This window comes from Crocuta crocuta, unplaced genomic scaffold, assembly GCF_008692635.1.
Source record: "Crocuta crocuta isolate KB4526 unplaced genomic scaffold, BGI_CrCroc_1.0 scaffold562, whole genome shotgun sequence".
Lineage (NCBI taxonomy): Eukaryota > Metazoa > Chordata > Mammalia > Carnivora > Hyaenidae > Crocuta > Crocuta crocuta.
Genome location: NW_027531012.1, coordinates 358,037 through 384,858, shown reverse-complemented (window position 1 = coordinate 384,858; position 26,822 = coordinate 358,037). Strand labels below are relative to the sequence as shown.

Here is a 26,822-nt window from a genome sequence, read left to right as displayed (position 1 = left end):
ACAATTCCAGTCTTGTACAGCTTGAGATCTGAAAATTATTGTAACTTTTAATTTTGTATTTTTCCAGCTTCACTCAGATATAATTGACATGTTAATTTTTCAAATAGTTGGGAGAAAAGTCAAACAAAGAATACTTCTTAACACATGAAAATTATATGAAACTCAAACTACAGTTCTCATAAACAAAACTTTACCAGAATGTAATCACACTCATTAGTTTACATATTGACCAGAGCTGTTTGGCATGGTAATGGCAGAGTTGCATAGTTAAAACTGACACCAAATGGCCAACAAGCCAATGATGTTTACTATCTGCCCTTGAACGTAAGACACTGAGAAGGTGCTTTACAACCCTTGTTCTCTTATAGTACATTTGAAGGGGAAAACTGCCTGCTGAGTCTTCACAAATTAGTAACTTTAAGTTAATTATAGAGCTTATGTAAGAAATGAAAGAAAAATTATAATTTCTGGAGTCATGCATGGACTTCCACCTTCCACCAGTTCTTTTTTCAATTAAGATCACTCATGTTTTATTATAGTTTCACCCATGTAAATTCATGTAAACACTTTGAGCCAGCATGTTAAGGAATTTAAAGATCCACATTACCTTCACTGCTACTTTGGTTTCTCCACTTCCAGCCCCTAAGATGTCTACTGCTGTCCCTTCATAAACTTCTCCAAAGGCCCCACTTCCCAACAGGAGACGCAGAGTCAGTTTTTCCCGAGGGAAGGCAGGAAGACTTTCAATCTCTTCTTGGGTTGGAAGAGTACTGGAAAATAATATTTTTGGTTTCCCAAAATATATCTGCTTTTCGAGTTGGTGTTGGTGTTAGTGTTTGAGAAAGAAAGAGTATGAGAAAGAGAAAGAGAAATCTCATGACTTTGCAACACTGTTCTATGTAATATAGCAATGTGGAATTCTGTGTTTCTATTCTCTCCCTATTCCACCATCCAGAATATTCCTTCCCTATTCCAAAACACAGACAGAGCTTGTCATTTCACTTTTAGGCACTGTAATCTTGATAGAAACATGTATATGTGTGCATTGCCTCAATAGTTTTAACTGTAGTTTGTTTTTTAAAGCTAAGAGTTCTTACTTTCTTTGGGTTAACAATTTATGTAAAAAGCTATTGCAAATTAGTAATAAATATATCTGGGTCTATGAGCCTAAAATTTTTCATTTTTAACTATTTCACACACCTGATGCCTTACGTAAAACAAAATTTCATATGACTACAAAAATCAACTTCTTCTCCATAAGGTTAACTTTTAGAAGCCAACTCTCACTGGGAATATTATGAGGGGGAAAAATTGTCTGCATTTAAAATGCTTTGAGTTTTTGAAAGAGAATCTTGGGAATAAATTTGCTGAGTATTTTCTCAAGGAAAAGTCACCTCTGAATCACTAATTTTGATCACCTCTGTGTATACATTTAATCTTCACTTTTTATGTCTTGGAATTACAAATACCAAGGCCTACTAGCACAGGCCATAATATAGTGTCTTGGATAAAAAGACATTTAAATATTTTCTTTAATTATGACAACAACATAAGTTGAAATTCAGCTATCTTAAAGAGCTTTTGTAGGCAATCACCATACAACTTTTGAAAACAGATTAAGGTTGACTTAACAGCACAGGCATGGGACCTTTGGAATTCCTCTCTTCTAGATGCCGCCAGTTGAACCAAACATGTTGCCATCTGTTCTCTTCAATACAGTATTTATCTCCTTATTTCATTTTAACTATGTGATAAAACACTGGAAAACAATGAAATTTTGATGATCTTCCCTATACTAGCATAACCACATACTTTGCCATTCATCTCGGGTCACATTTGAAAATGGAAGGGGTAGTTATTAATAATTATGCCAGAATTCTGAGCATAGGCCAGAACAATCCTGGGATCCATGGGCACTCTCTTTACAGTTGCCCACTGTTCATGTAGGTTCCCCATAATGATGGCCTGGGTTACGTACTGTATGGCATAGCAGGCATTAGGCAGTCCTACTCCAGAGGCCAGACCTCGAAGTTCAGCCAACTCTTTGTCTTCGTTTATGAGACCCGTCAACCCTTCCTTGGGAGTTTTTTGCTTCTTTAATTTTCTATGCCAGACTATAAAATAAAAAAGAACATAATTTACAAAACAAAATATTGCTTTATTGCTCCTTTAAGAAATGTTAACAATACAATTTATATCTTTATATATAAGAACGCCATTGATAGAATAACAGAATTTGATTGAAAAATTTGTCCAGAGCAGAAAAACAAACTAAATCTAGGTACAAAGACACATAAAAACACTTAAAATATACCACGTCCTTTCTTATCTTGTGTCTCAAACCAAAGCTTAATGCATTTCTTATCGCTGTTATAAACAAGTTGAAGTCTGTTAATATCATCAACAGGTTTGATGCCTTATTTCTCAAAATGACCCTAATCTAGAGTCAAAATCAGCCCAAACTAATTTGCATTATAATTATTAGTGAGACAAATTTATTTCTGCATCCAGATATGTTCAGGTTATGCTCTTAGAGTAGATCTGAAGAATACTTTCCATATAATGGCATGCTTTTTTTTTTTAATGCAGAGTACAAGAGTTTATACCATTGTTGTTTATATACACATACTTAAATATACAGAAAAACTATTGGAATGAAACCCATCAAATATTAGTAGTAATATTCCCTAGCTGTGAAATCATGGATGATTTATATAGTCTTCTTCATACAATAAGCACACATTATTTTTATAATCCTAAAAATAAGTAGTTTTGGAAGATTAGAATACAATTATAAGGTCAGCCATCTATACTAGACCATCGGCTCTAACATTGAAAACAGGAAGGATATTTTGTAAGATGATCATTAAAGTTTGAATTTTATTCCACAGTAGCTTCTATATCCAACAGGTTAGAATTTTGCTCAAGTGAAATTCCATCCAAGGGATCGCATGGGGGAAAGATCGTAAGTACCTTTGCCAATGCAATTTTTCAAACCTAAAAAGCTCTCACTATCCGTCTTCATTTTTAAAGGCCCAGCTCAAGCCCCCATCCTCATCCTCAGTGATGTCTTCTAAGACCTCTACAACTCTGCTGATTTCTCATTTTTTAATTTATAAAACCAGTTGTAGCTCTCCATTAGCATTTCTATGTCAGTGTCCAGTGCATTTCCTGTACTCTTGCCTTTTATATCTCACTCTTTATAATTTCACACAGGTTATGTCTCCCCTCCCTCGTTAAATGGTAAGCTGCCATGGTCAGCAAGCAATTGCATTTTACAACTTATTTCCCTCTGCTTCCAAGATAAGGCTAACGTTGCATGTTAGATATGACCACTCATCAAAGCAAAAGCTGTTGATGTTTATTTTTAAACACTTGCTTCAATTTTATATTTATAAGCACGATTGCTGAGAACCATCGGCACAATACAGATTTTTAAACAATTGCCACTTTTCATTATTTTAATAACTCAGTCTTTTCTCATGCACTCACACATTCTGACTAGTCAAACCACATGCACTGCTACTAAAAGCAAAGAACCAAATTAGCTTAACGGCACTACAAAATTCGTAAGTTCCAAATAGAATAAAGACCTTTAAATCCCGAGAAAGTCAGATATCCATGGGATGTCTTGAAAGCATAATATAGCTTGTCTGAAATGATCTCACGCTCATCCACTAGAGTTATGGGTTTAAACAATGGTGATGTACAGTAGGCAAGCAAAGGTCAGATAAAAGATTCTTCATGTAATACTCCTTCCCAGTAGGAAAGCAGACAAGCAGTCCAGCCTATATGCCAACTGCCAAATATACTACCGTCGTACGTGTAATTCTGGAGGGGCTGGCTTAGTGGCACTAGCATCAGCTGTGCAATACTTAGACTCCCTGGAACCACAGGTTAAGATCCTGGCAGGGTCAGCTGAAATTTTTAGCTTTCCAAGTTAGCTAAAGGAGTTCCATATATTATCTGGGTGGAATCTGTGAAAAGAAATCTTAATTCAAGTTTCAGTGTGCTCTCTGATAGTTTATAATTCCTATCAGTTTGGAGAAAGAATAAAGATTGAGACCACTTAATAAAACACTGGCTTTCTTTATCCTGAGAGAGTTTAGCTTTATGTTGGTAACTTTTCCTTAAACTTTCCTTTCTTTCTCTTATGTAGGAAAAAAATCAAGCCATAATTTCCTCAATAGGTACTGTAGTATCCTTTTCTGGTAAGTATAGTGTCTTTCTTATAATGCTTCAGCATGTCAGGGACTCATAATATTAGTGATAGGATGATATCTTATAATCCAAACCAGGATATTGGGGCACTGAAAGAAAGTCCTATTAATGTTTATGCTGAAACAAAAGGAATGATCCAGGATATATGATCACCAAGATAACCCTATAGGCCCAATATTTCCGGACTTGTCACTGTATTTTCTCATCATTAAACTGAATCTTTAAAAGAAAAAACTTTTAGGACTAGCATATTAGTATAAAAATTAATAGAGGGAACAGCTACCTTTTTATCTACCTAACAAATTTGTCTGCTTTCCTGGTCATTTATAAATGAGCAGGGATTTGAAATAAACAATAGACATCTGAAAGCGAGCCTAGACCCTACAAGCCAGAAATGGGTTTGTCTGCAAAAGAGAAGCGGTTCCTTCCGAACCATCTATCTCCCTGGAGACCAAAACTACCCCAGCTAAAGACTGGGGTAGTTTAATAGGGGTCTCCTATTAATCCTACACTTTATTTTTTCATCCAGAGTTATTTTTCTTTTATTTATTTAAAACTATAAGCCACAAAGCACTTGACATGTAGCCAATCCAAAATACTGTTTAAAAAAAGCTAAAAGTTGGTGCCCTTGTAATTAGTTTTATCTAAAGTGCACCATGAAGTAGAAATGCAGATGTATATTTCATAAAATAGTTACTCCAAGAGCCAAAAACAATTCACAGAAGTTAGTGGTTATGAGAATCTAGCCAAAAGTAACTGTGAAATTTATGAATTTATTTCATGTGGGAATTTGAATACACTAAGTGATAAATCAACTAATATGATCAAGCAATTTACTACCTATATTTTTAAATAAATTTAGTATTATACTTACCAAAAATCAATGGGATTGTAATAACCAGAAATATTCCAATTATAATAAGTATAAAGCTTGTTTCTGGTATCCAAAAACCATCTAATAAAATAAATGAAAAAAAAAGTAAATTTGCAGAATAAAGCCAGGTAGTTTCAGATATACCTGACCTACCTCCTATTAGATTTTTGCAAACCAGTTGTTAAACCACTGGTAGTTTGAAATCACCAATAGAAAGAGTGTTTAATACCACAGGAAATCAAAATCAAGGTTTATTTTGGTTTTGTTTCCCAAAGATCTGGTTTACCAATCCAACATCATGATATACCCACTCAATCTTCTACTTAAAAATAGTGGAGGAAACACATACAATATTTTTAGTGAATTTGGAACAAAGAAATCTCAGTCTTCATATATTATATACTCAGAATTATTGTTTCTTCTATAACACCTTGAATTACATTCAATTCTATAGGTGTTAAACTGAGGAATATAAACATGGAAACATGGTACCTTCTCTTGGTAATTTCAGTTGAGAAGAGACAGACATGTAGAGCAGAGCTTGGCAAACCATAGCCTGTGGGTCAAGTCTGGCCATAGTCTGATTTGCACTACCCATTAACTAAGAATGATTTTTACATTAAAAAAAATTTTTTTAATGTTTTATTTATTTCTGAGAGAGAAAGACAGTGTGAGCAGGGGAGGGTCAGAGAGAGAAGGAGATACAGAATCTGAAACAGCCCCCAGGCTCTGAGCTAGCTGTCAGCACAGAGCCCAATGCAGGGCTCAAACCCATGAACCGTGAGATCATGACCTGAGCTGAAGTCGGATGCTCAACCAACTGAGCCACCCAGGCACCCCTGATTTTTACATTTTTAAAGTATTATTTGAAGAAGAAGAAAGAGGAGGAGGAGGAGGAGGGGGTAGGGAGGAGTAGAACAGAAAGAAGCAACTACAGATATCAGATATAGCCTGCAAAACCTAAAATATTAACTGTTTTGGGTTTGTTTTTTTTTCAGAAAAAAATTGCTGAGGTCTTATCCAGATAACTAATTATAATACAAATAAGAATGATGCAAACATTATATAGAATAATATCGGCTGTGTGTATATAAAATGCAATAATTCATCTTGCCTAAGGATCATCAGTTAAGCATCAGCTCTGGGTTCATTTAATTTAGGCCTTGAAGGATGAGAAGAATTTCAATTGACAGAAAGTGAAGGAAAGGAAAACTCAGCTAAGGGGTGATTGGTAGGTGGTGGGAGCCCACATTCTAGACTAAGGGAAACAAAGGCTAAAGACTTAGTGTCATAAAACGCTTTTTACCAGTCCAATATGGCTACAGCATAGGGGTAAATATTGGGGACATTAACATGGAAGTCCTTAAATGTCACACAGAAGTTTCCACTTGATTCTGAAGGCAGTGAATAGAGAGTCATTTGGGGGATTTCAGAGATGGGTTAAGTGATCCAGCTTGTGCTTCACCTAGATTAACTGTCAGCAGTGTGATTAAGCCAAGAGCACAGACAAGAAATGATAACTTAAATTAGGAAAGCCAAAGTGGAAATAAGAAGATGAGCACCCATAAGACAGAAATCAGGATGGTAAATAAATAGAACTTGGTGACAGAGTAGAAGGAAAATTAAATATGGTATTGAGATTTCTAGGCTCTGTGGTTTGACAGATGATATAGCATCACCTACAATGGGATATACAATGGAAGATGAAGATATTGAGGAAGAGACAAAGCATAGTTTTGGGCCTGTTATGGAGAATGTGAGAATATCAGGAAAAGGAACATAAGGCTGGATCCAGATCAGACTGTGGACAGCCTGGCAAGCCTATCCAGGAAGAGGGACTTGATGTGCTGGGCATTAAGGAGTAGCTGATTATTACTGAAGAGAAAAATGGCATGAGAATGCTGATATTTTAGGAAGATCACATCACATGAAATGAATAGTTCCATAGTCTGAATGATAAATTATACAGTCACCTAACTTATTTCTATTGGTTAAGAATCCACTTATCTTTATCTCTGAACATTTATATAATCAGTTAGAACATAGACAGACATGGTAGCATACCTCCAACTAATATAATATTCTCACTGACTCCACTATAGTCACCAAATCCCAGATTATTTGCAGCCACCACTCTGAACTGAAATGTTCCTTTCAGGTTTTTGGACTTCCATGTGCAAATACTACTGCAGGATCCATTAAATGCCATCTTCCACATTAAATTCCGGTTCTGTGAATCATTTGAAGTGCTCTTTCTACAAAAAAAAAAAAAAAAGAAGAAAATGGTCAATGGTCAATACAGAAAATATAAGAGACAATATATGTGTTATTTCTAGATGCTCATACACCATTTTAGCAACAGAAGTCAAGAGCATCTCCTACTGCACACTTTACCCTTGATCTCATTCATCCCACAGAGCATAATCTTATAAAGACATCCTGGCAATTCATGGAGCCAACAAACTCAGCCCATTGGGAAACTAACAAATAATCAATGGCCAGGAGAGAGCTGAAGAGGTTTTTCCTACTATTAGAATGTGTAAACTTTCTTCATAATTCCAAACACATCAGACAATTGTTCCATAATTTCTAACCTGGATTTTTAAAAATTCTTTCTTAATTCTCAGTCTCTTATTCCATGTGTAATTTATGTATACCATAGCTCGGGATAAAATAAAGACAGGACATAAAATTAATAAGAAAGGTATAAGCTCAATGCCTTCCAAGTATGCCCTCTCTGACAATGAAGAACTTTTCAAGTCTGGGACTTTCCAGACAACAGTTTTAGGACTTGGTACCAACCCACAGTAAGCTTAGGGATAGCTGCTTCTGTCTCTACAAACTGAGTGGGCATCCTGGAAGGGAGGGGAAGGCTCAGCCTTTGAAGGACAAGGAAAAGACAAGAACTTCAGGAGGATCAGGGCAGCAGTTGGTTACAACAGTTACCAGGAGCCAAGTGTCCAAGGGACCATCCTGCATAAGAGTCTTTATACAATGTTTTTGTACATTTTGTGAAGTCTTGTGTTAGGCACTGACAATTCATTGTTCAATTCAAACAACTCTGATCCAAAGGAAACCCTTAAAAATTTATAAGATGGCTCTTCACAATTATTGGCCATTGAGGAAGACAAGAAAAAATTCTGATATTGGCTGAGCATCTCCTATTTATAACACACCATACTGTTGCTTTTTATTTTGTTTCCGTTCATTGAGTTTTCACAACAACCTAAAGAGGTAAACACCATCATCCCATTTTACAGATGAGAAAACTTAAATTCAAAGAAGGATAAAGCAAGTACTTAAATGTGATATTGGGTTGAGTAGTGTCTCCCCAAAACTTATGTCTACCCAGACTTTGTGAATGTGACCTTGTTTGGAAATAAGGTCTTTTGGATAAATCAAGTTAAAATGAGGTCATACTAGATTAGGGTAGGCTTAAATCCAATGACCAATGCCTTCTTTTAATTTTTTTAAGTTCATTTATTTATTTTGAGAGACAAAGTACAAGAGTGGGGGGAAGGGTACAGAGAGAGAGGGAGAGAGAGGGAGTCCCACGCAGGCTCCACCCTGTCAGCACAGATCCCAGTGTGGGGCTTGAACCCACGAACCATGAAATCATGACCTAAACCAAAGTTGTATGCTTAACCAACTGAGCCACCCAGGTGCCCCAGTGACCAGTGCCTTCTTAAGATGAGAGAAATTTAAGCACAGATATACACAGAGAGCACCATGTGATGACAGAGCCAGAGATGGAAGTGATGCATCTACAAGCCAAGGAGTACCAAGGATTGCTGGGAAGTCTGGATCACCAGAGGCTAAGAAGCAGCAAGGAAGGATTCTCCTCTAGAACCTTCAGACAGTGCATGGTCCTACTGATACCTTGATTACAGACTTCTAGTCCCCAGAACTGTGAAAGAATAAATGTCTGTTGTTTCAGGCCACCCAGTGGTGGTAGTTTCTCATAGCAATCCTAGGACACTAATACAGTCTGTTCAGCTTCCAAGTTCACACATCATCACTACCGATGTACCATCAGCAAATACCTAGGGCGTACTAGTATCCAGACTGAAAAAGTGACTTTGAGATACAGAAATTCATTATATTATCCCATCACATCTGTCATGAGAGTAGAGGCTTGGGGCAAGAAAATACAAAGAATTTATGGAGCTATGCAGTTAAGGAGTCACTGAAGGGAACACACTAAATGGTTCCTAGCAAAACAGTGGTGTGGGCTGACTGGTGAATATAATTACAGTCACAGACCACCAACACAGTTCTGCAGATCAGAATGCATTTGACTCTGCATGAAAAATAATAACAGAATTTACAAGAAGGTTTCAGTTAGAAATATGGCCCATGTAATCCTCTGCCATGAGCAGAAAAATTTTTTAAGGTTATGGGAGTACCAGAGCAAGATGAAGCAAAAATAGATCTAAAGCTCGAGTTGCCAGGACTATAATTATGGAAGCGACTTTTGCCCTTGGAACTTCTTAAAAGATAGCTTCATAGATCCATGACCGGAGTGTCTGTGGAATCTGGAATTCTCCCCTCAAGTTGGCGTGAAATCAGTTCATCTGAGCCAGTTACCATTTACAGAGCTCCCCATACTGGCCAGCTCTGAGGTTGTATATTTTCATTAGCTGCATGGTTTTCATTCAAGGCACACTTTCAGACCCTCGGGAACACAGCGCAAACTACACGCTTCACAAAAGATAAGGAATCCTGTGTGACCTATACAGTTCACACCATTTCAGTCCTTGACCTGTATTTGTATTCTGAAATATACCTGCTTCACTGCCAGTTCTTAGTAGACATTACTCATCTTGCTAAAATAAATTATCACCAGAAATTTACATACATACCATCATCTAACATCAAATATCAACCCAGCTTCTTGAACGGAATAGATATTTAATAAATATTAGCTGCACGTGCCAACAATTGAATTATTTCCATAAAGTTTTGACAAGTAGTTGCAGATTTCTGAGAAGAATGATGTGGTCTCCTTAGGATCGGAGTGCTAAGGCTGACCACTAGGAATTGTGCAGAGAACATAACGGTGTACTGAAGATCCTTAAGCTAAAGATTCTTCATATTTATTTATAAATATACATTCATAAATATTGTGAATTTTGATTTAATAATACCTTACAATTAACCACTAAACTCTTTGTAGTTTATAAAGCACTTTGGTAAACAGACATACCTGACCTCAAGGATATAGTACCTAAGCCGGCTTCCATTATCTTCAGCTTTTTCCCACTGTATTGAATCTTTACTCCCTTCTAATAATTTTGGAATGCCTGGTTTACTTGGGACTCCAGCTTTGGAAACATAAGAAAATGCTGATTGGTATGTTGGAAGTATACAATACTCTGCATAACGTCTTTCCATAGAATATATTTACTAAGAGAAAAGCCAAATACATTAACGAAATATTCAGAAATATTCTCATACGAATGCATATTTTTAAATGCATATCTGAAGTTTTTATTAGTGATGGATTAGATGGACCAGTGATAGGAATAGCAGTGTATGTTAGCTTACCACAAAATAAGTGATGCAAATAAAGAAAACTACTGTAAATTTTGGCGCATTTTCCCCTTGATTCTTATAGGGATCAACTTGGAGTTTCAGTATACCTTTTAAAACACTAATTAGGATTCTTTTTAGATTTTTTAATTTTTAGCATCTAGAATACAGTAGTCAGTAAGTTAATATTTGTTGAACACTCAATAACACTGCTTTACTTTAGTTCTCAATGCAAAATGTCACTGCTGGACAAGAAAGCAGAGAATACTGGAAGGTGGAATCATCTTGCCCCGTTCAGGATTCTGTAAAACCCGGTCAATATTATCTCATTAGTGCCTGTAAAGACTCCTGATTCCACTCAACTTCTTCACTCAAACTCTAGAACTAGTAATTTACTCCTTTTCAAAAAAAAAAAAAAAAAGGTTAACCTCTAGTATTAGTGAAATAAGTGATTTAAAAAAACTCATTGAGAAACTTACAGGGCTTTTTGAGTATTGAGGATTATTGAGTATATCAGTACTCACCTTTTGTCTTAAAGCTTTCTGGGAGCGAAGTGCTATTTGCTCCTGTCCTATAAACCACGACTACGTGGATGTTATAGGACGTATAAGGCTGTAGATCTGTGATGCTACAGACATAAACAAGTCCTTGGAGGCATGAAGTGTTAACACGGTAAAACTCATTATACTTCCACTAGAAAAAGAAGTCTCAATTAATTTTTTTGCTTCCTTAAGAAAACCTTCTTAAACATAGAAATCCACAAGTCTATGGCAAGCAATTAAAAATTTAAATAAAATTTATTTTCTATTAAAATAAAAGCTTCTTTATGAATGTTTGATCCCAAACATTATCTCCACCACTGACCACCATTTTAAGGTTGTGACAAACTATAACCAACTTGAATAACTTCTTAGGATGAGTTCAAGGTGGAACAGACACCTCTTACTACATAGATGTCCTTAGGGAAGATCTGGGGCTTGGCTTTTTGTTATCCCTCCTCATAGACTCCTACGTTAAATCAGGATGGCTGAGAAGGGAAATCCATAGCTGAAGGACCATGCTGGATCAAAACAATGACATTTTCAATTCCATGGATTTGTTAATTTCAAAATGATAATCTTTTTACATATTTTGATTCTATCAAGAGGTCCACAGTGACTTATAAATTCAAACATGTAGTTTTTCCCTTCAAAACTCTTTTCAGTCTAACCAGCCTTCCTTATTTTTGTACATATGAAGCCTTTCCCTAAAAGAAGGAAATTTTTGTCCACCATCACTCAGCCACTGAGTAGAAATGTTAGAAGTTAAATAGAGGAAATCTTACTTTCATTCCACTGTAGATACTGGGTCTCTAATTATAGCTATCTTATACTTTCTTTGTGCATGGCTTTTGAAAAATCTGTGTATTTGGATGCTTCATGTGTTATTTGAAAATGGTGATTTTTTTCAATGTACAAATAGGAAAAGACAAAGAATGTGGCATTATGTCAAGGGTTCTTAGTGCATTTTCTCCAGTAGAGTTTCCTAAGAAGGTCAGTTTCCATAAATAAACCTTACTTTACATCTCGTTTTTCATTTAGCACTTACAAGGTCACATCATTTCTTTGGATGGACACTTTATATTAGTTTTGTATTCAACTAGGAATGATTCCTACAGCACCTTCAGGAAGTAGACCACCTTGTTATAAAAAGAAAGAGGAAAAGGAGAATGGAAGGAATGAAAAAAATTTTAAAAAAACCAAATATGCTGGTGTCCAGGCCATTGCCTGCTAAACTCATAAATGTATCAATCCTACTAAAACATACAAGCTAAAGAAACAGATGCATTGGATCCCTAATATTTACTCTGAATTGAGGGAAAGAAAGAGACACAGAGTGACAGAGACAAATGCTGATTTCTACCTCAAAAATTTTAGCCCTCTGTGGTCCTGCCTCCTTAATAATCTGCTATATAAACTACCTTAAGTGAATAGTCTAGATCACCCAACATCCCACACCACCCAGAAATTATCAAAGCTCCTTGGAAGGTCAAATGTGTGACCAAGGGTTCTGCTGGAAAACAGTAGAGTCCTGGCCTTACCACAGCAATGAATGTTCTGGGCAGACCACCAAGTTGGGGAGGTGCCACAGCTACCCCAGTAAATCACAAAGGAGTCCAGACCTTCCATTTGTCAGAGGCCAACAAGTGCAGGAGTGAAAGCTACCACAGAGGGATTTTCAAATTATTTGGGTGGGGGTGTGGAGGAAATAGTGCAGCCTATCATGTCTCAGAGACCGGAACTTCAGAAAATGTTTGGTTCTGGTAGGAATTTTCCTAGACAGTTGAGAAAAACTCAGTTTTAATGCACATCCATTAACATAGTTTACCAAAGTGAAACTACTTGTTTCTTCTCCTCAATCTCAAATTAAATATGTTCTTCTGCCATACACTGCTTTGATAAAGAATCTGTGGAATTTAAGACCTAGATAGAAATTTAGCCTTCTGCTTTAATTCCTTCATTTTCCATATAAGAAAAATTTGACAGAAAAGTTGAAAATTGGAAATGTATCCTTCTCTCTCTTTCCTTTCTAAAAAATATTCTTAATTAGAAAGACACATATTCGCCCTTATCACTTCCTTCTCAGAGTTCCAGTATGGAGTTATAGCATCATTCCCAGGTGGGTCCTATCTTTATGAGGTAGGTTCAAGTTGCTCTAAAGATATAGAACGTTCTGACTAGATGTACTCATCAACCCTCTTGGAACACAACTTTCTACTGTGCTTATGAGTTAGTACTTGTAGATGGTCATATGTGACAATTACTGTATCTCACATTTTAAGCCTCATGATTTTCTTAAAAAAATTTTTTTTGTAATGTTTTATTTATTTTTGAGAGAGAGAGAGAGCATGAGCAGGGGAGGATCAGAGAGAGAGGGAAACACAGAATCTGAAGACAGGCTCCAGGCTCTGAGTGTCAACACAGAGCCTGATGTGGGGCTCGAACCAACGAACCGTGAGATCATGACCTCAGCTGAAGTTAGATGCTCAACTGACTGAGCCACCCAGGTGCCCCAAGCCTCATGATTTTCTAAGTGGTATATCTGGAGCCTGTTTTCAGCAAGTGTAGGGGAAGTTTTGAAATAAAAAACATGTGAAAGTCACAAGGACTGAACCAGGCAGTCCCAGTCCGCTGTCTTCCCAAACTCTGAGGTGTGGGGTGGGTGCCTTAGTGACTCATATTCCTTCCATGGATAGCACCCAAGTAGGACTGCTGTAGGATGAGTCAGCCCCTGGGGTTCTTCCCTGGCTGGCTGGTGCTATCTGACTCACTATGGCACCTGTCTGGGTCTCTGAATTCTCATCAGTAAGAGGAGGGGCTTAGAGTCACCAGCTATAAGGTCCTTCCCCATCACATTTCTTTGATGTAGGAAGTACACTTTGCATCCCCCACTTTGCCTTTAAACTGAACTGCATTAAACTTCCTTAAATAGATGTCTTAAAAAAGGTGATACTCCAATTTCTCCAATTNCTCTGAGCTGGCTGTCAGCACAGAGCCCGACGCGGGTCTCGAACCCATGAACCGTGAGATCATGACCTGAGCCGGTTGATGTTTAACTGACTGAGCCACCCAGTTGCCCCAAGATGACCCTTTTTAAAATAGGTAACAAATCATCATGAACATGCTCAATGAACAAAGTCCAATAAACTATGGCTTTTGGTTTTATGAACTTGACATTCACTATTGTTTCATAGTTTTCATAGATTTTATCTTAAAAGTACAAGATTATAGAAAAATATCTTACATAAGTAAAATTTTAAAAGATCCCAGGGTGCAACTCCATTTTTGAAAAAACAGCGAGGCCATGACTACACTGATTGGTTTTTGCTACAACTGAACGAGAGATTCCTAACCAAACTTACAGAATAAATAATACTGAAAATGAAATGTAGCAATTCCAAAAAAAAAAAATCCATTTGAAGTGTATCAACATAAAAACCAATACAGACTTCCCTCAGCAGTGAATTAATTAGATTAGCTGATGTTTTGAAATTCAGTGGATATTTTTATATTAGTGAAAGTGTGAAGAATTTTGGATGAAGAACCATTTAAAGTGTATAAGCCAAGATCAAACTAGTTCAGAATAAATTGCTCTTATTTACTTTTTTCCTCTTGCTATGCACCTTTAAATGGTTGAAAGAACATTTCTAAACAAGGTTTTGGGTTTTGTTTCTTTGCTTGTCCATTTCTTTTATTTTTTTTCATAGGAAACACCAAATTGCTGGATACTAGATAGCCATGCTGATAACATCTAAACTAAGTAAAATATTATGAAAGCCTGTAAACCATAGCTTATATCCTTTCCCATGGAGCCTTTTAAGAGCAACTAATGTCTCTGGGAATTCTTTCCATCAGAAATGATCCTAGATAGCTTCTGTATATGACAAACCTAAATCAATGAATGCTGTAAAATACATTGCTGATGGGGCGCCTGGATGGCTTAGTCGGTTAAGCGTCCGCCTTTCGCTTAGGTCATGATCTCGCGGTTCGTGGGTTCGAGCCCCGCGTCGGGCTCTGTGCTGACTGCCAGCTCGGAGCCTGGAACCTGTTTCAGTCTGTGACTCCTTCTCTCTCTGACCCTCCCCTGCTCACGCTGTCTCTCTCTCTCTCTCTCCTAGAAATAAATAAAACATTAAAAAATATATATATATATAAAAAATACATTGCTGATTTATACAAGAGAATACACTAAGATGTGAAAAAGGCCTTCTAATTCATCCCATAGCATAACACATAGATTTGCATTAAAAGTGTATGGTGAGATCTACCTTTTGGAGTTCAAACCAAAATCGGGTGAGGTTAACATTAGATGGAGCCTTCCAATCTAATTGCAAACTAGTGTTCTCTGGGACCAAGGCATAAGGTTTCTCTGGCGTGTCAAACATTTTGACAGTGACAGGATGACTCTCAGCACACCACATTTCCTCAGCATGACAGGCCAGAACCTTTTTGTAAAAAAAGAACAATTGCTTAACCTTTTCAGAACCTTGCACCTGAGAATGGCAATAAAGTGCCCAATACACTTACTATACCTTTAACACATATGGTTTTCCACCAGACAGTCTAGTAACAAGGAGAGCGAGTCTTCCATTTGGATATTCACTTTGTCTTAGAGGAGTCTCTGGAGTTAGGGCCAGATGTGAGATTTCCAACTGATAGCGAACCGACTCTATGGGTCCATTTGGCTTGTGAGATTCTTCCCAGGATACAAGAAGGCTGGAGTCTGAGTGCACAGTTGTATTAATGAGCCTTACTGCCTCTGGCACTGAAATAAATAGCAACACATGATAAGGGATGTTGCATCAGCACTGAAAGGTGAAAGAAGGAACAGGGTTCTGGCTAAGGAATAATCATATTATATGAGCAGAACGAATGGCCAGTATTCTAAAGGAAAGCCAGCCTCTTATATAATGGTAAGTTAACAGGCGGCCTGAAAGGCTCTTGCTCATTTTTGCCTAATGACTAAGTCATTCTGACTCCAGCTCAATGAAATGGCCAGTGATGATGAACAAACCAATTCAGATTAGTTTTGGGAATATCATCAGAGACATTCAAAAGAAATGGTATGACCCGAAAATAATCACCACCTCTCAGAAAACCTTTTTAGATTCTAGATTCATATTCTTTCTGGCAATGATATGGTTTACTTTAAATCTCAGTAGCCTGAGTAAAATTCACACAGAGGAAAGGCTTAATTCTGCATCTCCACATAGAGAGACCTGTGAATATGTGGGGAGAGGGTGACGCTATGTGGTGAGACTGGAAAATGTGTTTCTGGGTCAAACTGTTGATTCTGATATTTTGCCTTCTAGTTGCTTTTCATTCTGATGGAGTATTATTCATCTTCTGTTGTTAGAGCAAAAATCAGCTTATCAGAATATTGTCAATAATACATTTTTTCTTATTAAGCTTTCAAAGCTCACATAATAAAGATTACTTAGCATCCATATTAAAATATATATGTACATCACATATATCACAAAATGCCAGTCTAGAATTATGCCCAAGCCCATAACTCACCTCCACTTTTAGTTTTTCCCCAAATCTCTTTTCCCAGAGGCAACTGTTCTGCAGGGTCTGAATAATAATTCTTTACAGCTGTCTGTATCACATATGTTGAAAATGGTTGTAAACCTCCAATAAGGGCTATCCTCTCCTGAAATTCCTGTAATTAATTTTTGAAACTCAATATCTGGTTCTTATGTTTTTATACAAATAAGGAGAAATTAACCAAAGGAATACAATATTTAAAAGATGTTTTAAATTTATCTTTTTGTATTGAATCAAGAGAATGATAATGTTCACTGTCCTAATCTGCCCAGAGCTGAGTTGCTTCCTATCTCCAGGAATCGATACCAAATGATCGGTTGTGACATGCTCATTTCACGTAGGAACCTAAGTTCTCAGAAGAGGATACTAATTCACTAGCATTGCATACAAAGTTCAGCAAGATGGTCTGGTAAAGATGTGACACAGGGATGCCTGACTTTGGCTCAAGTCATGATCTCACGGTCTGGTCCATGAGTTCGAGCCAGTGTCGGGCTCTGTCCTGACAGCTTGGAGCCTGGAGCCTGCTCCCGATTCTGTCTCCCTCTCACTCTTTGCCCCACCCTGTTCATGCTCTGTCTCTCAAAAATAAATAAACATTTAAAAAAATTTTTTAAATAGTATTGACACATAAGTGAATATTATAAAATATTAAGTTGAATTACTTAATCATTATTAAAGGTAAAGTTTAAAAAGGTAAAAACACTTTCCTTAGACCAACAGTTCTCAATTTTAATTGTTCTTTGGAATCAGCTGGAAAGTTTTAAGAAAACACTTGTGCCTGGGCCCTACCCTCAGAGATTCTGATTGCATTGGTCTGAGGTGAAGTGTCGGCCCAGAGATTTTTAAAACTCCAATGTGCAGTCAGGTTTGAGAATCATTGCCTTTGACCCAGATTAATCAACGTGAAAATAATAGGGACAGACTGGCTGTAGTAACAGAAATACCCAGTGCCACCAAACTAATCTTGGTCAGCCAAGTGATCCCATCTGTCTCTGAAACACTGAAATGTGTAAAGAGAGGTTAAAATAGAGAAAATAAAGGACATAACAAGAATCAGGTGCCCTTTCTGGCAAAGTATATAGTGCTTAACTTCCAACAGATGATGGTCAATTTCACCTTTTGATGCAGATGAATAACAAGCACAGAGCAAAATATCGGATACACATGACTCCATCACAAGGACAACTGAAATGCCAATGCCAACGATGGAATGAATTGTGCCAATTAATTCACCCATTCAAGAAATATCTAGTGAAAGCTTCTACAAAACCAGCTACTTACTATGCCAGGTGCTAAGAATACAATGATAAATAAAAACCGGCACACTCCCTACATAATAGCATAAAGGAAATAGCAGACAAAAATAGAACATACAATTTTTATATTAAATAGATGCTATGGAGGAGGGGTATGCAGTAATGTTCTTTCTGTCTAATCATTTCCTACCCCTCAATCTGCATTCCGCTGCACAGGGCACAAAAACACATCTCTATCACTTTCTGGGGAGAATTAGATAGTCAGGAAAGGCACCAAGCCCAGTTCTCCTGGGACCCTCAGGAAACTGTCACTCTGGCAATCCACCACTGGCCAGAGTTGATATGCTTCCTTGAAGCTTAACTCCCAGCAAGACAACTTGCTTTGATGAATCAGCTGTAAAAGTTTGCATAGTAGGGTGCTTCAGGATACAATATAGAAAATAGTTTACTGTGAGTGAGAGGTTTATATCAAAAACAGGTATCTTCTGAAAAGGCAAAGACCACCAGCTCCAATCTTACCAACATTTTATATTTCGGCTCAGAGCTGTTTTTCCCGCCATTAACTTCTTTGTAATAAACCAGGTATGTTGGAGTAGGGCAGACGAAGCTGTGCCGGGTGAGCTTTGTCCTGGCAGGCGGTAATCTGATTGTGAGGCTGCTGTTAGTGGTGTTAAGTATATTTGGCTCTGCAGTATCTGAAGCTAGACACAGTAATGCTTTATCTAAAATAATAAAAGATTAAAAAACATACACATATATGTATGAAAGAGAAACAGCAGATATATTTAACATCAAGGGTTAGACCATCTATTTTTTAATATTTGGCTGACAGAGTGTGATATATTGAAGTGTTGGAAATATTATTCAGGAAAGGAAGAAAGGTTTTTTTCCCCAGTACATTTTGGAAGTTGGTAAATGGCTCAGAAAAAAAGAGAGCAAGGTAACTGATCATTGCTTAAAATTTCCAGCAGGGGGAGGTAAAGTACACTGAATAAGGTACACAGACCATAATAAAATCAAGTTAAGCCTTTTTTTTTTACTTTGAAGAAAGTAGAGACAGCATACTATTAATCATATTTGGGGTGGGGGGGAGCCTGAGTGGCTCAGTCGGTTAAGCATCCAACTTCGGCTCGGATCATGATATAGTGGTTCATGGTTTGAGCCCCATGTCAGCCTCTGTGCTGACAGCTCAGAGTCTGGAGCCTGCTTGAGATTCTGGGTCTCCTCTCTGCCCCACACCCGCTAATGCTCTGTCTCGCTTTCTCAGAAATAAACGTTAAAATGTTTTTAATATTAATTATATTTTTAAAATTAATTCCAGTTACGAAAACTCATGCTAGCTTTAGGACTTTTATTTTTAAGGATGTGCTTGTATATGTGTGCATTCAATTTCAAACAGATTTTTCATGGACTTACTAAATCTCCTAAATTTCTCAAAGTGAAAAATGAATTCCTTTACCAGAATAGGCACCTGCCTTATTTATAAAGTCTCCCATTTTTCATATTTTATAACTCAATACACTTAAACAAAGAGAGTTTGTTACAATTATTTCTGCCCCTCTTTAGGGGCTAATTATACTTAACTTACAATGATATTGCCACCTTAATGGCAGATAGCTTGAGAAAAAACTCAAAACCTTTTTAGGTTTGAATGCCACCCAAGAATGTATGTAATGTTTTTAATTTTGGTTGGTTGGTTTTTAGGTTTCAATTTTTTTTTTTTTTTTTAGTATTACGACTCTCTGTGGAAAATATATAGCTAGTTCTACAGGGTGTCATCCATGCATTCCTAAAAGTCACTGCATTCTACAAAATTGTACAATAAAATCCACAGGGTTTATAAGGGAGATAGAGTTAGAGGCACACATTAAAAATCTTCATGAGGGGCTCCTGGGTGGCTTAGTCGGTTAAGTGTCTGACTTTCACTTAGGTCATGATCTCACGGTTCGTGGGTTCGAGCCCCGCATTGGGCTCTGTGCTGACCGCCAGCTCAGAGCCTGGAGCCTGTTTCAGAGTCTGTGACTCCCTCTCTTTCTGACCCTCCCCTACTCACGCTGTCTCTCTCTCTCCTAGAAATAAATTTAAAAAAAAACATTAAAAAAAAAACAGATTTATAAATAAATAAATAAATAAATAAATAAATATCTTCATGAGTGACCCATTTAAAAAAAGATAGGAACTTAATAAAAATGATAGCACACATGTACACATGATAAACAGTTGGCATACATAATACTACAATAAACAAAGCCTTTACCTTGAAAAAGACCTGAAATTGTATGTAGTGCTTTTTGACACACCTGGGATTTCTAAAACATTGTCAGAGGAGAAAAAAGACAGAAAAGAGAGAAATTATGGGAATGCAAAGAGAAAAGAAGCCAGACAGAGAATGAGTAGACAAGGGTTTCCGTGTTTAAACTGTCTGGGACAACTCAAGCCATATATGCCCATGGAGATCAATTGTGATCCAGGGCAAACAGCATTCTCAGTGTGCACCCATCCTGACAGTGTGAGCAACACTGAACACCATGAAAGGCTTGGTGGGGCAGCCTGGAGAGGGAGATACTCTGAGCCTTTTCTGCCCCCCAGTTGGGAGAACATGCTGATTAGGAGTGTGATTTTATTACCTGGAAAAGGCTGCAGAACGGAACTGTAGGCCAGGATACGCTTACTCCCTTGGGCCCCCACCTGGGAGAGGATGGCCCCATTGCTTTTCTTTGCTTGATAAATCTGTGTGCTGTCCTTTGCTGAGGAGATCCAGTAGAGAAATTCCCCATCCACAGTTAAGCTTTCAAGTGTTTTTCCTGCTCATGAGACACGTAAAATAAAGAACATAAAGAACAAAATACAGAACTCATGTTTTCTACTCCAAGCAATCTATGAAATCCTTTTTCTACATTGTAATTGCTAATTTTTAATTTTTCTATCATTTCAATAAGGAAAAAAATACCACCTTTATTTTATGTCATTAGGTCAAGGATTTTACAGATATTTTCTCATTTTAGTTCTATACTAAGCTAAAAGGTGAATACTATTATAATTGGCCTCATTTTGTAGAAGTGTAAACTGAGGCTTTAAAGAGTGAAATAATCTCCTCAAGGCCACAAAGTTAGTAAGGAGCAGAGCTAAGATTTTCAACTTAATCTGTGAGATTCCACATCAAACGATGCCTATTGGAAAAGAGCTGTTTAGATGATAGGTCCAGGGCTCAGTATCTTGCTCAATATTTTTTATCAGTAAATTGGAATAAATACAGAGTAATATACTTATCAATTTTGTAGATAATACATGATTCTTACTGACACTAGTATGTTCATTCACTGGCTTAAAATTTGAAAGTATCACAACAAAATCAGGAAATGGATTGAAATTTAATAGGAATAAATGTGACATCCTAAATTCAAGTTTAAGATCAATTCTATAAATGACAAATGAAAGAAACCTGGCTTAATAATGTTAACATGAAAAAGACCATGGGTTTTTCAAATGGCAGGCAACTGAAAGACCTGATGCCACCTTCAGCTTCAATAAAAGAAGATGGAGGAAGTCAGAGCCCCCTGCACTAAGCAGAACATAACAAGAGTACAGGGAGTCATTATGGGGGTGACATTTAAGAGGATATTAAGCAGCTGGAGTGAAACCACAGGAGGGTTACTAGGGCAAAGAACAATCCAGAAACCACATCGCGTGAGGAGTAGTTACAAATACATGAATTTTTCCTCCAACGGAAGTACTCAGAATGAGCAATGACAGAAGTCCCTAAGCAATTTGAATGGCTGTCATGTAGAAAGTGACTGATTTATTCTTCACAAAATTAGAGGTCAGAATTCAGATCAATGAATGGGAGAAATGGGGAGAAATTTTTCCGTAACTATAAGAAAAAATCTAATATTTGAAATTGTTCAAAAAAACCTTCCTTATAAAGACATAATTTTTTTATAAACAGGTGTTCAAGCAAGGGTGTTTTTGTAGCAGAGATTTCCTCCAATATCATGCCAGCTAAAATATCTCTAAAGTCATTCAAATTTTCTAATTTTAGGGTTATAAATTTCAATTATGGATTCCTGAAAGACTTACCAGTTCTATACCTATAAGATAATGGCCTGCTAGATAAGTCTTGTGTATTGGATGATAAAACTTATTCTGACACTTGTTTAAATGATAAGGAAGACTTTAGTTAAGACTTGCAATATTTCAGTAGGAGAGAGAGAGATGTGCCCAACTTCACATACAACAAAGAAAGGTGGGGTTCAGAGCCAACAACAAACGTGAGGGGGTCAGTGGATAGAAAATTACTAAGAGAAGACATCAAGGGTACAAAGATTCTTGCTAAACTGGCTTCCTATGATTTTTGATAAAGGCAAGCCAAAACATCAAGTGTCGGGGATGAAGAACTTGATCAGATACCAAGGGTGGGGGACTATCCCTAAACTGATTTAGCAAGATTCTTGCTAAAACTAGACTCAGAAACAACAGACAATGAAGACTGAGTTCAAGGCCTAGTTGAGAAAATGGCTCAGAGGAGCCTAACATTTGATCAAAGAAGGAGTCTGTTACAGATTCAGCAGAAACAAGTAATTCTCCTAATATAAGAAGTCCAAAATATTATCTCTAGTCTTAAGCCCATTGAAAATATGTTGGAAAAGGCTCTGGTTAACATGTCAACAAAACCATACGTGCAGTTATAACACACACGTGTGCGCATGCGCGCGCGCACACACACACACACACACACACACACACACACACACACACACACACACACCTGCTGTTTAAAAACTTTACTATAAACATCAGCAACGTCCAAAAACACTTTTTTGATGATGGAAGTATTTTATTTCTCTGCTGCCCAATGTAGTAATCATTAGCCACTTGTGATTTTGAGCACTTAAAATGTGGCTAGCATGACGGCAGAATTAAAATTTTAATTTTACTTAATCTTAATTAATTTGAACTTCAATCGCATGTAACTAGTTGTTACTACATGGGACAGTGAAGAGTAGACTTTTAAGAATGTAAGGAGGTATTTAGAGTGCTTTTTTTTTTCTGTTGCAATTATTCCTCATTAGAAGGCCTCCAAATCACTTGAGACATTTAAGTATATCCTCCAGAAGCATGTGATGTCAAGTATTGACCAACTCATGCTGAATGCAGAGTCAATGGGATCATCAAAACAGAAGTAAAGTGTGGTCCTGGTAGTAAGATCATAGATGCTGTAGTTAGGCCCACTTTCCAACCCCAGCTCCTCTACTAATTGCAGCCCTTTGGACAAGTGCCTTACCTTTCTGGCTCTCAGTTTTCTCACCTGTAAAATGAGCATACTAGTATCTACTTCATCAAGGTGTTTTGAAAATTAAATGAGATAACACATTTGGTAGCTTGCTTAGAATATATGGTTGAACTCAATAAATTATAGATCTATTTTTAATTATAAAATAACAACAACAACAATGAAACCACAGATCCAGAAAATTGTGTGAATGTCTGTGCACAATTTGCTTGGAAACAACTTGACTTGAATTCTACGGGAATATTTGGCATCATCCAGAGCAAACACTCATGTGTGTATTCTTTGAATAAAGGTGGAATGCACAATCTTTTTAACTGGACAGGAAGGGCCACCATTACTAATGAGTATTTATGTACACACATAGATATCTTACCAAGCAGGGTAGGCACCATGATAACTTGCCAACACTGACATCCTTCCAGATCCATGGCCCAGATCTCTTGCCCTTTGACAAAGTATATCTGTGGTTTCTCTAGGTCAGAGGTGTCAATAGTCATTGCTCCATTAAACTCGAATTGAGTAACGCTGCAAAAACACTGTTTCCTTCCATTTGAATGGTTTGTGGCTGTGGGTGGAAGAACGTGACTCAGGGTCTGGTTGATAATACTGTAGTAGAACATCTGAGGGCCAAAATCGGAAACTTCTGTCCAATACAGGCGACTATGGGGGAAAAAAAGACCCTCCACCTTAATGAGTAAAACATATTATTGCAAATGTTAGTTTCCAATGAAGATTAATCATTCCTAATGATTGGAGAGACAAATACAGCCTTTGGAGAGAATGTGTCCACATGTCCAATGACCTTCTGAAATGGAAGGGGCCAAAAGCAATCTAGTTTGTACCATTTTCACATGATTTCTCAATAAATGTGTTCACAGCTAAAGCCTTGGACTAAAATGATCTGAAGGTGGTATATGAATGGTTCATTAATGGCTGTAAGTGTGATATACGTTTGCCTACTTTTCATCAACACCCATTTCCATTCCCCTTCTCTCAAGTTTCTTTCTGCTGCTTAATACTGGTTAACACTAGTTTCAAAATATAATAACCATGCGTATGACACAAAGAAAATACATCTTTCAGCATGAAGAACTGCTATCAGTTGCTGGATGGGGGCCTTAAAACTCATCTTACAGGGGCGCCTGGGTGGCTCAGTTGGTTGGGCATCTGACTTCGGCTCAGGTCATGATCTCACGGTTTGTGGGTTCGAGCCCCATGTCGGGCTCTGTGCTGACAGCTCAGAGCCTGGAGCCTGCCTCAGATTCTGTGTCTCCCTCTGTCTCTGACCCTCCCCTGCTCATGCTGTCTCTCTCTCTCTCTCAGAAATAAATAAAACATTAAAAAAATTTAAAAAAGCTCATCTTACAAGGACATTAATTAGAGAAGGATGAGCCCAGAATAGCGTTAGTTGTGCGTGACATGCTACCTGTCTATCCCTGCTNCTCTCAGAAATAAATAAAACATTAAAAAATCTAAAAAAGTTCATCTTACAAGGACATTAATTAAAGAAGGATGAGCCCAGAATAGCGTTAGTTGTGCATGACATGCTACCTGTCTATCCCTGCTCAGCTCCTGCCACTGTCTCAGTCCCCTCTCATCCTTTTCATATGAAGATATTAGGATATCCATTGATATAAGGATCTGCTTTTGTTTTCTGTTGGTAATAACCCTAACTTTAGGTGAGCCAAATTGTCAGTATGGATTAAATTTACATATTTCTGGCTGTGGGCTCATAATTTATGTGTAGATTTACTTACTATAAGTTATTATAGCTAGCCAAGGACAGTTAGCAATTTACTTTCCCATCAATAGCTTCTAATATTAAACCAAAGATATTATATTGAATATGCCTCTATTTCATCACAATAGAAACAGATACTCATCATACTTTACATACCTTAAAAAAGGATATACAGAAAAAGAGATTATTGTTGAATTTCTATTGCAAATGTCCAACTTTCTGGGGTATTTCATCTTGTGTTCAAGATCAACATCAAATATTTGCATTCGATTTTGTGATTCTTTTAGCACAAAGTAGAGATGCCTTGAAATCCAGTCAATTGAAATAAGTGTGATATCAGAAACCAGCGCATCTCGGAAAATCTTAACAATAGGTAGAAAACACAGCCAAGGAGATAGTGGTCATTTTTTTCCCCAAATTTGAGGACTTTTTGGTAATCTACCATATTACTTATTTACTGCACTTCGCTGTAATCCAAAACCTCAATAGCTCTGTACTGTGTACCATTATAACATTGATCCTCTTCTCACATTGAGTTCTTTCCCCTGGTTAGCTTCAACTACCCTGACTTCAACTGTAATTCATAGACCAGTGCTACAAGAACAGTAGCAGTATCCCTCATTGAGTTACTGATTCAGATTGACTACTGAACATATGAATTGTCCCAGGAAACAGAATTCATTACTCCGCCCCCAAAACCTTCTTTTCACCTACAGATTATATTTTTATGGATTTCCAACATTCACTTGAACGGCAATCCTGACAAATGTGGTTCATCCTTGACATCTTCCTCTCATGACTACCCATAGTGAATTAGTCCAATTTGAAATAGATCCCAAATGTGTCCTGTCCTTTCTCACTTCACTGCCTCTCATTTCCTGCCTAACATTTCCTGTCTGGTTTTCTATGATAGCCTCCTAAGTGTCTCAGATTTAACCTTCCCTAAGTCATTATGCATACCACTAATGGAGAGGTCTTTCTGAAACATAACTTGACCATGTGAATGACCCACTAAATTTCTTTAATGGCTTACTGTTGGGTTCAGGATTGGCCCTCCACACCTTAGCACAGTTCAAGAGGCCCATCATATTCAGGCTCCTGCCTACTACTTCAGCTTTTTACCTGTCTTTTGTTCATCCTCACTCCCACCTGCATTCCAAGCCTACTCTATTTATAGCCTCCTAGATGTGCCATGGCTCCCTTGTGTCCCTATCTTTGCACTTGCTACCCCTTAAGCTTTTCCCACCTTCACCCGGCTCATCTTCTTTGTCCCAAGGTGTCTTTCCACTCAACTTACTACCACTCCAACCTGGACTGATCATCCATTTTCTGTGATATCACAACACCCTGCTTCAGCATAGCATGATACTGCCTTCTGTCTTTTCCACTAGCTGACACTCACTGAATGCCACCACATGCCAAGCATTGTGCTAAGTGCCTTATGTAAGTCATCTCATTTAATCTTCACAGGAACCATATAAAGAGATACCACAAGTTAAATAACTTGCTGATGGTCACAGATCTAGTAAGTAATCTGGTGAAGCCAGAATTAAATTCTGAATTTCAGATCCCAAAGCTCAGCCATGAATCATTACACAACCCTGTCCTCCTACTATTGGACTAATACTAGACTGGGTTTGTTCAAGGACCACGATTTATTTTTTTTACCTCTATCCCAGGAACTAACACAGTGCCTTAAACCAAATAAAACTATTTGCAAATTAAACCTGAACGACATTTGCCCAAATCTAACCTCTATTCATCTGTGACTAAATAATAATGCAACATGTGTCCTTTCCAGCCATTGTAATCTTAATGG

General features: G+C 37.4%; 1 protein-coding gene across 1 annotated transcript in view; it reads right to left on the bottom strand.

The window, feature by feature from the left end:
* Nucleotides 1-26,822, bottom strand: part of ROS1 (ROS proto-oncogene 1, receptor tyrosine kinase) — a 111,945-nt gene that overhangs the window by 26,329 nt on the left and 58,794 nt on the right. The window contains exons 26-38 of the mRNA XM_077770835.1: nt 25,160-25,365; nt 23,636-23,922; nt 20,600-20,776; nt 18,492-18,694; nt 16,687-16,831; nt 15,699-15,931; nt 15,435-15,611; nt 11,152-11,320; nt 10,302-10,419; nt 7,160-7,350; nt 5,096-5,176; nt 1,979-2,114; nt 608-770 (exon numbers count right to left, since the gene is read on the bottom strand). Of these exons, the coding sequence (XP_077626961.1) occupies nt 608-770; nt 1,979-2,114; nt 5,096-5,176; nt 7,160-7,350; nt 10,302-10,419; nt 11,152-11,320; nt 15,435-15,611; nt 15,699-15,931; nt 16,687-16,831; nt 18,492-18,694; nt 20,600-20,776; nt 23,636-23,922; nt 25,160-25,365 (2,286 nt within the window). The remainder of the gene's footprint in view (nt 1-607; nt 771-1,978; nt 2,115-5,095; nt 5,177-7,159; nt 7,351-10,301; nt 10,420-11,151; nt 11,321-15,434; nt 15,612-15,698; nt 15,932-16,686; nt 16,832-18,491; nt 18,695-20,599; nt 20,777-23,635; nt 23,923-25,159; nt 25,366-26,822) is intronic.